Raw genomic sequence first — 12,943 nt, forward strand, 5'->3', positions numbered from 1 at the left:
TTCATAAGGGCTAGTAAGTGATCTTTTAATTGATTATATAGTAAAAAAAAAATCACCAATCACCATTAATTAAAGACTGATGATGTTACTATTAAAATACAAATTCCACAAATTAAAAATAAGCTTTAATGCCAGTCGCTAGCTTGATTTTCTTTTCTTTCAAGTTTTAAACAAGATATATGACTGGGAGTAATCATTCTAAAAACTGAAATAATTCTTTCATCGTGCTCCACATTATTTAGAAATCTTAAAAATAGCCCCGGAGTGGTGGCTCACGTCTGTAATCCTAGCACTTAGGGAGGCCAAGGCAGGTGATTGCCTGAGCTCAGGAGTTCAATACCAGCCTGAGCAAGTGTCTACTAAAAGCAGAAAAACTAGCTGGGTTTTGTGGCTGGCACCTGTAGTCCCAGCTACTTGGGAGGCTGAGATAAGAGGTTCTCTTGAGCCCAAAATTGTGAGGTTGCTGTGAGCTGTGATGTGTAGCACTCTATCCAGGGAGACAGAGTGACTCTGTCTCAAGAAAAAAGAAAGAAAGAAAGGAAGGAAGAAAGAAAGAAATCTCAAAAATACTTTTGCCTACCAGGTGGCGCCTGTGGCTCAAAGGAGTAGGGCGCCGACCCCATATGCTGAAGGTGGCGGGTTCAAACCCAGCCCCGGCCAAAAACTGCAAACAAACAAACAAACAAATAAAAACCCCCTGAAAACTGTTGTGCCCGTATGGTTATATGAGAGATGGTAAAGAAGCCACATAAAGGTGGAATTGACCATGTCACATAGTAACTGTCAGACTGGGATTTTCTGCCAGAGCTGTTACCTATTCTTTAGTGGATCATTATTGCTAAATAGGAATTCCCGAGTTTTTCACCATAGGGTTTGATTATTTGTGTTAATTAAATCATAGGTAATCCCATCCTAAATGAAGGATGAATTTTTAATTTTTACTTTTGGTGGTGAGTTTGTTTTTTAAATGACATACATTTTGTACAAATTTTGAGTGTTATCCGATATTCTATACTACCTGCTGCTACGACGTATGTACAGCCCCATGAGGTTAGCAGGATCCAGAGTTAGTCTCTGTTTTACTAGTGAAAAAACTAGACTCATGGAGGTTAAGTAAATTGTTTAAGTATCTTGGCTAATGACAGATATTACAGTCTTCATCTTTCTGAACTCAGTTTCTGACCTCAGTATTCTTTCTCTTATATCATCATTTCCATATCTGATGTCTGCCTTCAGGCAAAGGTAAAAATTATGATGCCATCTTGTAAAATTTGATCTTTGGAGATTCTGATAGGCTGAATAATGGCCACCCAAAGATATCACCGTGCTGATCCTTGGAGGCTGAAAATGATACCTTACAAGGAAAGGGGCCTTCGTTGAGCCCGCATAGGTGAAAAACTCATTTCAATTCAAGTTGGGGGGAGGGGTAATAAGGGAGGGGGGTCAGGTGCTCTCACTGAATGGACATGGGGTGGGGTGTTGGGCACACCTTGTGTGTGGGACAAAACCACAAGAGGGACTCTACCTAACAAAATCCAATAATTAAGGATGTTGAGATGGGAAGGTCAACCTCGGTTATGAAGAGGGGATAACCTGGGATTGTCCCGGTGGGCTCTGAATCCAGTCACAAATGTCCTTATAAGAGAGAGGTGGGGGGGGGAGGGAGAGATTTGACCCAGACAGGAGTAGAAAACAGAGACACAAGGAGAAGGCAGTGTGAGCAAGGAACAATAGTAGCCACCAAAAGTTGGAAGAGGGATAAGGAACAGATTCTTCCCTGGAGCCTTTAGAAAGAACACAATCTTGTGGACATGTTAATTTGTGACTGTTGAAACTGACGTTAAACTTCTGGCCTCCAGAACTGTGGAGGGAATGAATTTATCTTGCTTTGAACCACTAAAGAGTTGTGGTAATTTGTTTCAGCGATGCTAAGAAACTAATATGGAGGGCAGCACCTGTAGCTCAGTAAGTAGGGTGCCAGCCCCATATACCAAGGGTGGCAAGTTCAAACCTGGCCCTGGCCAAACTGCAACAACAACAACAACAACAATGACAACATAGCCAGGTGTTGTGGTGGATGCCTGTAGTCCCAGCTACTCAGGAGGCTGAGGCAAGAGAATTGCTTAAGCCCAAGAGCTGGAGGTTGCCATGAGCTGTGATGCCACAGCACTCTACCGAGGGTGACAAAGTGAGACTCTGTCTCTAAAAAAAAAAAATTAAGAAACTAATATGGAAATACTGCCCAAGGTTTTCATTGCCTCTTTAGCTTCACGCAATTGACTTGAGTCTCTATTTTGGAACAGATAGATTCAAAAGAACTTAAGGTTTACCCATCAAAAATTCCCCAGATAAAGAATGGTTAAAATAGTAGTGTTTCCAAGCAGGTCCCTACAAGGAAATCTGTTCTCTGAAAATCAGTAGGAAACGTTGACAAGTTTAAAAAAGAAATATGTAGATGGAATATTGTTAATTCATGTTAGAAAAAAAAGCCTTGAAACTGATAAGTTGAATTATACTGAATCCTAAGAAAATTTGGGAGGGTGTCACGTACTTATCTGAATGCCCCAAACTCAAAATTTTACAGTAAAAAAGTATTTTTTTTCTTTACAGAAAGAGTGTTGGAGCTATCATGTCTGGAAGTGTGTTTACAACCTAATTTCACTTATACACTCTCGGACCTAAATTTTTCTTTTGTAACTCTTCTGCAACCAGTTAGGGAAACTCCGATTATCATGGGAATCTTTCTAAATCACTCTAATTGTCAAAACTTCACCAGAATTTGCCAAGACATCGCAAGTGGATTTAAAACGTGCTCTTCGTGTTTGGTTTGTGAGTCCAAAGGAAATACCGATTTTATTTTTCAGGAACAAACATCAAAAGGTAACACAAAGTGAAAGTGAGAATAAAAGGCATCAAGTATAAATTAACTTATTCTGTTCCAAACAGGTTAATAATATATTCCATTGTAAAATTCATGGCATTGGAACACTTGGTGGTGTGACTGTTGAGTGACTGTTGGGCTTTGGAATAGTGCTCGTTTTTGGTTTAGTTTTACTGAAGACAAAGTGTTCTTAAAATATGTGAAAAGGCCACTATCACTCACATGCATTAGATGGTTAACTACAAGCACAGTGTTGTACAGCAGATCTCTAGAACTTACTGTTTTTGCAGAACAGAAATTTTATAGTCATTCAGCAGCAATTCTCCATTTTCTCCTCCACCAAGCTCCTGGCAACCACCATTCTACTCTGTTTTTAATTATCTGACTACTTTGCATGCCGTAGATATGTGAAATCAAGCAGCTTTTTTCCTTCTGTAACCGGCTTATTTTACTTAGCAAAATGTCCTCCAGTTTCATTCATTTTGCACATGGTAAACTTTCCTCCTAAAAAAAGGCTGAATAATATTCCTCTGTGTGTGTGTGTGTATCACATTTTCTTAACCTACTCCCCTATCAGTGGACATTCAGGTTGTTGCTTTATCTTCTTGCCTATTGTGAATAGTGCCGCGATGAACGTGGGAGTGCAGATACCTCTTGAAGGTGCTAATTTCAATTCTTTTGATACCAAGAAGTGGGATTACTAGATCATAGGGTAATTCTATTTTAAAATGTTTGAGGAACTTCCATACCATTTTTCTTAGTAAATGGACCATTTTACATTCCCACCAGCAGTGTGCAAGGGCATCAATTTCTCCACATCCATGTCAACATTTATCTTTTTTTAATAAGGGCCACCCTGACAGGTGTGCGGTGTTTCTGATTGTAGCTTTGATGTTCTTTTTCCTGATGATTAGTAAGGCTGGGCACCTTTTTACAAACTATTGGCCATTTGTATGTCTTCTCTAGAAAAATATCTACTCAAGTCCTTTGCCCATTTGGTAATCAAGTTATTGGGGGTGGGTTTTGTTTGTTTCTTTGTTTTTGCTATTGCATTGTGCATATTAACCTTTATCAGATACATGTGTATATCTGGCCTTGTCATTCAGTTGATTATTTCCTTTATGTCATCTTTCTACTTGGGTTACTTCACAGCATGGTGGCCTTCAGTTGCCAGACTTTCCCAGAGTGGTTCAAGGCTCCAATTTTAGTGTTCTGAAGACCAAGGTGGAAATTGCTTCTCCTTTTTGGCTTAGTCATGCAGTGTCTCTTTCTCTGCATTTTATTGGTTATAAGCAGGTCATACACCCTCCCAAATTCAGTAGGAAAGGAATTAGACTCCGCCTATTAATGAGAGGATGGCAAAGTTTTAGAATAATGTGTGTTATGGATTGAATTGTGCTCCTCCAAAATTCATACGTTAGCGCCCTCACCCCTCCATACCTCAGGATGGGAAATTATTTGGAAATAGGGTTATTGCAGAAGTAATTAGTTAAGATGAGGTCATTATAGTGGGCTCTAATCCAATATGACTATGATCCTTATAAAAAGGGGAAATTTGGATACAGACATGCACATAGGGAGAATGCTGGTGAAGATAAAGGCAGAGGTCAGGGTGAAGCTTCTACACGCCAATGAACGCCAAACATTGCCAGCAAACCCCCATTATGTAGGAGAGAAGCATGGAACAGATGCTCCCTCAGAGGCCTTACAACTCGGCGACTTGTTGATACTGTGATCTCACGCTTCTAGCCTCTAGAACTGAGAGACAAATTTCTGCCCATTAAACGAGTTTATGATACTTTGATACAGAAGACCTAGAAAACTATTCATAGTGCACTGTGGGATGGGAAATATTGTTGTGATCATTATGGAAAAATGCAAGTCTGTCTGTCCCACAAGCCATCAGGGAAATGTCTGTATTTTCTCTGAAATGCTCCAATCTTTTTTCAGCCCTACCACCACCTGTTTTTCATGATGTTAAAAAAGTTAATCGCTTTAATAATTATGTTTAGCTCAGATTGTATTAAAAAAATCAACACATTGGGCGGCGCCTGTGGCTCAGTCGGTAAGGCACCGGCCCCATATACCAAGGGTGGCGGGTTCAAACCCTGCCCCGGCCAAACTGCAACCAAAAAATAGCCGGGTGTTGTGGCGGGCGCCTGTAGTCCCAGCTGCTCGGGAGGCTGAGGCAAGAGAATCGCTTAAGCCCAGGAGTTGGAGTTTGCTGTGAGCTGTGTGAGGCCACGGCACTCTACCGAGGGGGCCATAAAGTGAGACTCCATCTCTACAAAAAAAAAAAAAAAAAATCAACACATTGTACCCCACATATGTATAAATGTATTCATGATCTTTGTGTATTTGACTTAATAAAAAAAAAATTATGTTTAGTGCAGGTAACTTTTTGTTTTCATTTTCTTTTATAGAAAAGAGGATACTTAGTTTTGAATTGTATGTATTTTCTCATAATGTGTGAATATTTTGCAAGTAACATTTCCTTAATTTCTTTCTAGTTTTTATCATGACAGGATCAGTGGAAGTGAAAACAAATGGTTTTCATGCACCTTGTCAACATTTTAACTTCACTGTGGCCCCTCTAGCTGACCACTTGGAGGAATATAAGGCTACCTGTCATCTAAAGTCCCACACTAGACAATCATCAGTCATGGAAGAAGAGGCAGCCAAGGAAAAATCTGCAAACCATACTTGTAGAATTATGGAATACCTGAATAATTGTGTACATGTTTCTTTGCACCTGGAAATGGATGTAAAAAGTAAGTTTTAAAGGAAATTAGAAGGAAAAGGAATAATCAGATATAGACAGAAAATTAAGTAAGGGCTACCACATTAACTGAAACTCATAAGTTGAAAAATTTTATTGGTGAAAAAATATGATTTGAAAGAATGCTGGTCTTTTTTTTTTTTTTGAGACAGAGTTCGCTCTGTTGCCCTGGGTTGAGTGTCGAGGAGTCCTAGCTCACAGCAACCTCAAACTCTTGGGCTCAAGCAATCCTCCTGCCTCAGCCTCCAGAATAGCTGAGACCACAGGCGCCACACAACGCCTGGATAGTTTTTTCTATTTTTAGGAGAGACAGGGGTCTTGCTCTTGCTCAGGCTCGTCTTGAACTTCTGAGCTCAAACAATCTATACCCCTCAGCCTCCCGAAGTGCTAGGATTACAGGTGTGAGCCACCGTGCTTGGCTAGCATGCTGGTCTTTTTCTTTGTTTATTTTTCTTTTAAAATGTGATTTTTATGGGACTGTCACCTGAGGCAAAGGAAGTCTTTATGGGTCAGGATTCGAGGGGACTAGAAAGATTCTCTGTCCCACAATGACTTCCAGACATGAATATCAGCCATGCTGGAAGTAATACCACCACACTCGGAACTAAAGCGTGACATTTCCTTTGCAGTGTAAATATCCATGCGCATGATATATGCTATGTAATTTTTCTTTTATGTTGATTTAACATATCCTCTCTTAGAGTGAGAACCAGGTCTAGATGAAACGGGATTTTTGATTTAATGCTGGCAAGATGGGGTGAGGTACAGGTAAGGCACCTGGAGTCACTGAGTGACTCTGTGGGACAAGTGGGAGACTGAAAGAGAATTCTTAGATGTATCAGGATTCTGTTGAAGGGTGATTAACTTCCTAGTTTACCCTATTCTGAATCATTGCAATTTATCCTTTATACTAAGCAGTGTACTCCCACTTCACTCATAAAAACTACTCTTGAAAATATGATATATTCATTTAATGAGTGCCTGCTGTATGCCAGGCAGTGTGCTCTTCATTAGTTAGATGAGCGTCAAACAATCTAGAAGAGGGAGATGCCTCATATGCATGAGTAGGGGCATCCCAGAGCCACAGGAGCTGTGCTAGAGTAACAGGCCATCCTTTTTGATAGTCCAGACATGTGGAAAGCTTTCAGATTGCTTGAGAATGCCGTATCTAACGTGTTCATTATTTTAAAGGCAATTCTTTTAAAAGTATTACATTTAGCTGGGTGTGGTGACTCATGCCTATAATCCTAGCACTTTGGGAGGCTGAGGTGGGTGGATTGCTTGAGCTTAGGAGTTCGAGACCAAGAGTGAGACCCTATCTCTATTAAAATACTAAAAACTAGCCAAATGTTGTGGTTGGGTGCCTGTAGTCCCAGCTACTTGGGAGGTTGAGGCAGGAGGATCTCTTGAGCCAGGAGTTCAAGGTTGCCATGAGCTAGGCTAATGCCACAGCACTCTATCCTGGGGCAACAGAGACAGAGTCTCAAAAAAAGAAAAAAAAAAAAAGGATGCATTTATTTTAAAGCAAACAGAAATATTTTACATGTATGCATTTTTAAAGTAAAACAGGACTGCAAAGAAATTTCTCCTGTGAATTAGTTTGCCCAGGGCCCTATAGTCTGCAACTGAAGGTTGTTTCAAGGGGGGTGTATTTTGGGGGGAATGGAAAAGGACACGAAAAAATCTGAACAGAAGTGAGACTGGAAGGCTGATTCTGGAAAGATTGCATAGAGACAGTGACTCCAGTGAAATCTGAAAGATTACAGAGGTTTGGGTTATAGATGTAAAAAACATTTTTTCAGCATACATTTGTGTATCCATTTAATTGCTTTTCACATTTTCCTAAATCATAAAGAGAAAATAAGCACATGCATAATTTAAGAGTTTTTTTTGGAGGGGGGGGTGTTAATGAAAAAAATCCACAAATTCTAGATTCAGAGTGAAATGATTGTTAACAGCTTTTGTGCATCTACAACTCAGAAAGATAGTAGCCATGCACACATACATACTCTTGGATTCTGGAAAAGGTATAAATCCAGTTTGCCATGTGTAGGTAACAGGTTTATTCATAGTTTACTCTGCTGTGTAAAGACTAATTTGATCTTCTTTACAAACCCGCTTCATTAGGAGGTGAAACTAAATTTAGTCCATTCTGGGTAAATTCATTCTGAAACAATCATTGAAACAGTCATTTTAGGTTTTTTCCAGAAGGCTACAGAGGTGAGTGGGCAACCTGAGACACTGGGAGACAACTCTTCTGCATTCATGCTATGGTGGTGGCCCTGGCTGATTGGTCCCAATCATGTGTTTTGTGCCATTGTAATATACATTTGGCGAATGCATGGTTCTTTTTCCATAGTTTTATCAGTGCTCAGTGACATCTTGGTCACTGGGCCCATCTTGGCTTTTAATAAAAGCAACCAATGTTCTCTGACATTTAACTGAATTTTTTTTTTAAAGACAGGTTCTTACTCTGCTTGCCTTGTAATCATAGCTCACTGCAGCCTTGAACTCCTGGGCTCAAGCAATTCTCCTCAGCCTCCTGAGCAGCTAGGACTATAGGCATGTATCCCCGTGCCCAGCTGATTTCTTTAATTTTTATTTTTGTAGAGATGAGGTCTTGCCATGCTGCCCAGGCTGGTCTTGAACTCCTGGCCTCAAGAGATTCTCAGCCTCCAAAAGCACTGGGATTACAGGCATGAGCCTCTGAGCCCAGTTGACTGCGTGCTTTTATATTGCTGAGTAAAGAATGCAAGTTTGACAGGTGAATAGCAGGGAATGATTTTGAGGAGGCTGAGTGCTGCCATCCCAGACAACCCTTGCCCTTTCTCCGTTGAGCCTCTTCTCTGAATAAACCCATTCTGGGTTTCTGCGAAGGAAATACCCAGATCATGAGCACCACAAAGGCAGTCACCCCAGGGTAGAAACAAGTTCATATCCTGCTAAGTTGAAGAAGCACTAGCTCTGTTTTGTATGCAAGGAAGAGGGCACACAGGGTGGTTAGAAAGTCAGTAGACGATTGTGTTGGACATGATGAGGTCACTCTTGTTTGAATAACTGCTCCCTGGGGTTGCTGGCCAGGGTGTTTTCATGGGTCTGCGGGAGACCGTGCTAAGCTATTGCTGGACAGTGACCCTCCCTCCTATATTGCCTCACTATTATCTGAATTAACAAGTTTATCCTCATATTCTTAATAAATTAAGGCAGGGCAACTGTGTTTAATTAATGCACACGCTGTGTGATTATTGTCACCCAAGCCAGGGTACTGCCGTTGCCCTGTGGAAGGAGGGTCTGGTTACTGATCTGCCCCTCACTTATATACCTCAGCCCAGTCCTTTATCTTTGCCTGCCTTTCTTTTTCCCCCTCTCCTCCTTGTGCTCAGTACATCTTTGTTGATTGGAGGACATATTTTTGGGTTGCTTGGTCTATGGCCAAAATGGTTAATTACAAATGGTTCTGACTATGGGACTCTGTTATGCTGTGGTCTTATCCTAGTGACAGCAATGACAGTGAAACTACTATCAGTATATCAGCCGGGCACGGTGGCTCATGCCTGTGTCCTAGCCCTCTGGGAGGCCGAGGCAGGTGGATTGCTTGAGCTCATGGGTTCAAGACCAGCTGGAACCAAAGCGGGACCTTGTCTCTAAAAATAGCCGGGTGTTGTGGTGGGCACCACAACAGTAGTCCCAGCTACTCTGGAGACTGAGGCAAGAGAATTGCTTAAGCCCAGGAGTTTGAGGTTGCTGTGAGCTGTGATGCCACAGCACTCTACCGAGGGTGACTAAATGAGACTCAGTCTCAAAAAAGAAAAAAAAGAAAGAAACTACTATCAGTATAACATGTAAGTGGAATTAATCTAAGAATTTTGGAACTAAATAGATCCTTGGAAGAAACCTGGTCAAATTTCCCCATTTAATACATGAAAAAAGAATTGAGGAGAGCAAGTGACCCCTTAACAGGGATGGTTACATGGTCAGCTTTTCTGTGCAGAGTAGAATGTGCCTCTCATCAGTTGCATCATTTTACTGTATTTTTTTTCTTTGCAGATGTCATTCCTTCCATGAAGATCACTTGGTATGTTTTAGTTTTCTTAGTTTTAATATTTTTGATCATCCTCATTTTCTACAAAATACTTGAAGGTCACAGGAGAAGGCAGAAGTGTCAGAGTAAGTATTAGAAATAAATCCGTCACATAGGATAAACCATTTAATGTTAAGAATCTCCTAATCTTATCTGTGGATTTAATTTCCTTTTTAGTTCAATTTACTATGTATGCATGTGTGTACGTATGTGTTTATTTAGAGACAATTTCTCTCTGTCCCTCTGGGTTGAGTGCTGTGACATCACAGCTCACAGCAACCTCCGAACTCTTGGGCTCAAGCAATCCTCTTGTCTCAGCTTCCTGAGTAGCTCGGACTACAGGCACTCGCCAGCACACCTGGCTAGTTTTTTCTATTTTTATTAGAGAGAAGGTCACACTCTTGCTCAGGTTGGTCTCGAACTCCTAAGCTTAAGTGATCCACCCGCCTTGGCGTCCCAAAGATCTAGGATTATAGGTGTGAGCCACTGTACCCGGCCCAATTTAGCCAACTGTGTGTGTGTGGTGATCTAGGTAATTCAAGAAATAAAAGCATATGCCAAACACAGTGCTGGAATTTGGGGAGCTTCCTATGTCTGTCTTCTACTCAGACAAGTGACTAGGAAGGGAAGAAAGCCTGGGTGATGGGAAGAAGTTGGTGGCTGGAGGTTGAACAGTGGCTTAGCAGAAGTGAGGGCAGAGAGGGAGGACAGGAAGTGGTGAGGATTTCAGAGTTGGAGCTCTTGAACACAGCAGCTCTAGGTGTTGAGTGTGAGCTGGAGTCAGTCCTTAGTAAGTGTGAGGAGGTTGATAGATTATTGGCAGGACAGAACTAAAGGGGATAACTGGAAAATCAGACAGTAGGAGGAAGGTTAAAAATATCTATTAACTAGTAAGACACAGGTACCCACCTAGCGGGATGGACACTGATCATAAACTACAGGCATGGTACTACTGCAGTGTCCCTGTGCTTGTACCAGCTGAGTAGCAGGCCTGAGGGACAGTTAACGAGTAGCTGGTCTCTTACAGACAGGACAAAATGTATTCCTGTGAGAATAGGCTTTAGAGAGTCATCATGTCTACCTGCTCGGTGACACTGAGCATATTACCATATCGAGCATCCCTTTCCTTTTCTCTAAAACAAGGATAATCAACCACTACCACATAGGGTTGAGGGAAGGATTGGGATAAAGAGATTACTTAAGAATTTTAACAGTGTCTAGTGCACAATTAGTTTTCAATAAGGGACAGTAGCGTGGTGGTGGTTGTATTGTTTCCCACGTCTCCATGGTCTTTATTGGACCGGGCTGTTTGTTATTTCAGTAGACATAATGAGCGTAAGTGGTTGCCTCCCGTGTGAGTAAAGTTGCCATTAATGTTTTTGACTACGTATCTGTTGCAGGTAATTTTGCAGGCAGTTTCATATCAATCTTGTCATTGATACTTCAGTAAGAAAGCCCTTAATGCAATGATTAATAACATAACCAAAAATAATAGTTACTTTTGTAATAACTATTTTCACTAATTCTTTTTTTCTTTTTTTTTTTGAGACAGAGTCTCACTTTTTCACCCTGGGTAGAGTGCTGTGGTGTCATCATAGCTCACAGCAACCTCAAACTCTTAGGCTCAAGCAATCCTCCTGTCTCAGTCTCCCGAGTGGGATACAGGAGCTTGCCACAACATCTGGCTAGTTTTTTTTTCCTATTTTTTAGTAGAGACAGGGTCTCACTCTGGCTCAGGCTGGTCTCGAATACTTGAACTCGAGCAATCCACCCACCTTGGCCTCCCAGAGTGCTAGGATTATAGGTGTGAGCCACCCCACCCGGCCTATTTTTACTAAATCTTAAAGTACATAAACAGAGTATATGCTACTATTTTTATTTTATAGATAAAAACTGAAATTCGAAGAGATTATTTTGTCCAATGTGATACAGCTAGTAAAATGTCAGAACTAAGACCCATAGTCTTAACAGTTTTGAAAATTATATTCTTCTTCTTAATATTATTATTTTGAAACACAGTCTCACTTTGTGGACCCCAGTAGAGTGCTGTGGCATCACACAGCTCACAGCAACCTCAGACTCCTGGGCTGAAGTGATTCTCTTGCCTCAGTCTCCCGAGTAGCTGGGAGTACAGGTGCCCACCACAATGCCCAGCTAGTTTTAGAGATGGGGTCTTGCTGTAGCTCAGGCTGGTCCCAAACTCAAACTCCTGAGCTCAGGTGACCCGCCACCCTCAGCCTCCCAGAGTGCTGGGATTATAGACGTGGGTCACCTCGCCCAGCCTGAAAATTATATTATTTTAAAATAAATATGTATTATTTGGAAATAGTGCATCATTCTGAGTTTCTTGACCAATTTTTCTCTGTGAATACATGTTATAAAAGGGATAGAAGTGAGCTAGAAAAGCTCTCCAGGAAGAGCCCAGTAGTCAGAGGCCACGTTAAATTCTTATGAACATCTACCAAAGACAGACTATGTGGCTTTCAAAGGCTTGCCTTGCAAATTCGGGCATAAAATGTCATGACAATTATCACATCACTTAGGACTTATACATTACTGACCATTAAACATACGTTAAATGTTCTGTATATCATATATATGTGTGTAATATAAACCATGTAATTTTCTAGAGTTAGATTTAATGCTTTCCATTAGAGGAGAAGTCACGATGGCAATTTCTGATTGTGGAGAAGCCACTGGTGTTACAAAGAAATTACATTTGTTCATGGAAAACAATAAGGAAAAGCTCTTAATGTCTTTGTTCCTCTAGGTCCAACTGTGAATGGCCCATTCTTCTTGGTGATCCTTTGAACTAACCTGGGGAATATATGTTAAAAATGTGCTTGTTTGTCATCTAAATATTTAATTTCTTTTCTGGGAATAGGTCATAAATATAAAACTACGTCTGTGCTCTTGAGAGGAGGTGATTCTGAGAAGCTGAGAGCATTGAAAGTGTGGGTTATTCCAGGTGAGTTCCGTGGCTTGCAGACAGGAGGGCACTCAGGAAATTCCAAAGCTGCACTATTTCCCCACAGAGTAAACTGCAGATCTGAGGTCAGAACTCATTTAAATTAGCCTTGCATCTGGAATGAAGAAACTGTGGGCAAATGAGATCCAGTTTAATACGATTTATTATCAGGGGGCAGTCACGATCAACACTACCTCCTCGAATAAGGGAAAGTCTGCTTAATTGGCAAGAAGA

The 12,943-nt window shown here is 41.0% G+C and overlaps 1 protein-coding gene across 2 annotated transcripts in view; it reads left to right on the plus strand.

The window, feature by feature from the left end:
• The window catches only part of TMEM156 (transmembrane protein 156), a 60,432-nt gene that overhangs the window by 21,157 nt on the left and 26,332 nt on the right, over positions 1 to 12,943 (plus strand). For both annotated transcript variants that reach the window (XM_053577749.1, XM_053577750.1), the window contains exons 2-5: positions 2,611 to 2,880; positions 5,392 to 5,652; positions 9,708 to 9,827; positions 12,626 to 12,709. In XM_053577749.1, the coding sequence (XP_053433724.1) occupies positions 2,611 to 2,880; positions 5,392 to 5,652; positions 9,708 to 9,827; positions 12,626 to 12,709 (735 nt within the window). The remainder of the gene's footprint in view (positions 1 to 2,610; positions 2,881 to 5,391; positions 5,653 to 9,707; positions 9,828 to 12,625; positions 12,710 to 12,943) is intronic.

Source organism: Nycticebus coucang, chromosome 23, assembly GCF_027406575.1.
Source record: "Nycticebus coucang isolate mNycCou1 chromosome 23, mNycCou1.pri, whole genome shotgun sequence".
Lineage (NCBI taxonomy): Eukaryota > Metazoa > Chordata > Mammalia > Primates > Lorisidae > Nycticebus > Nycticebus coucang.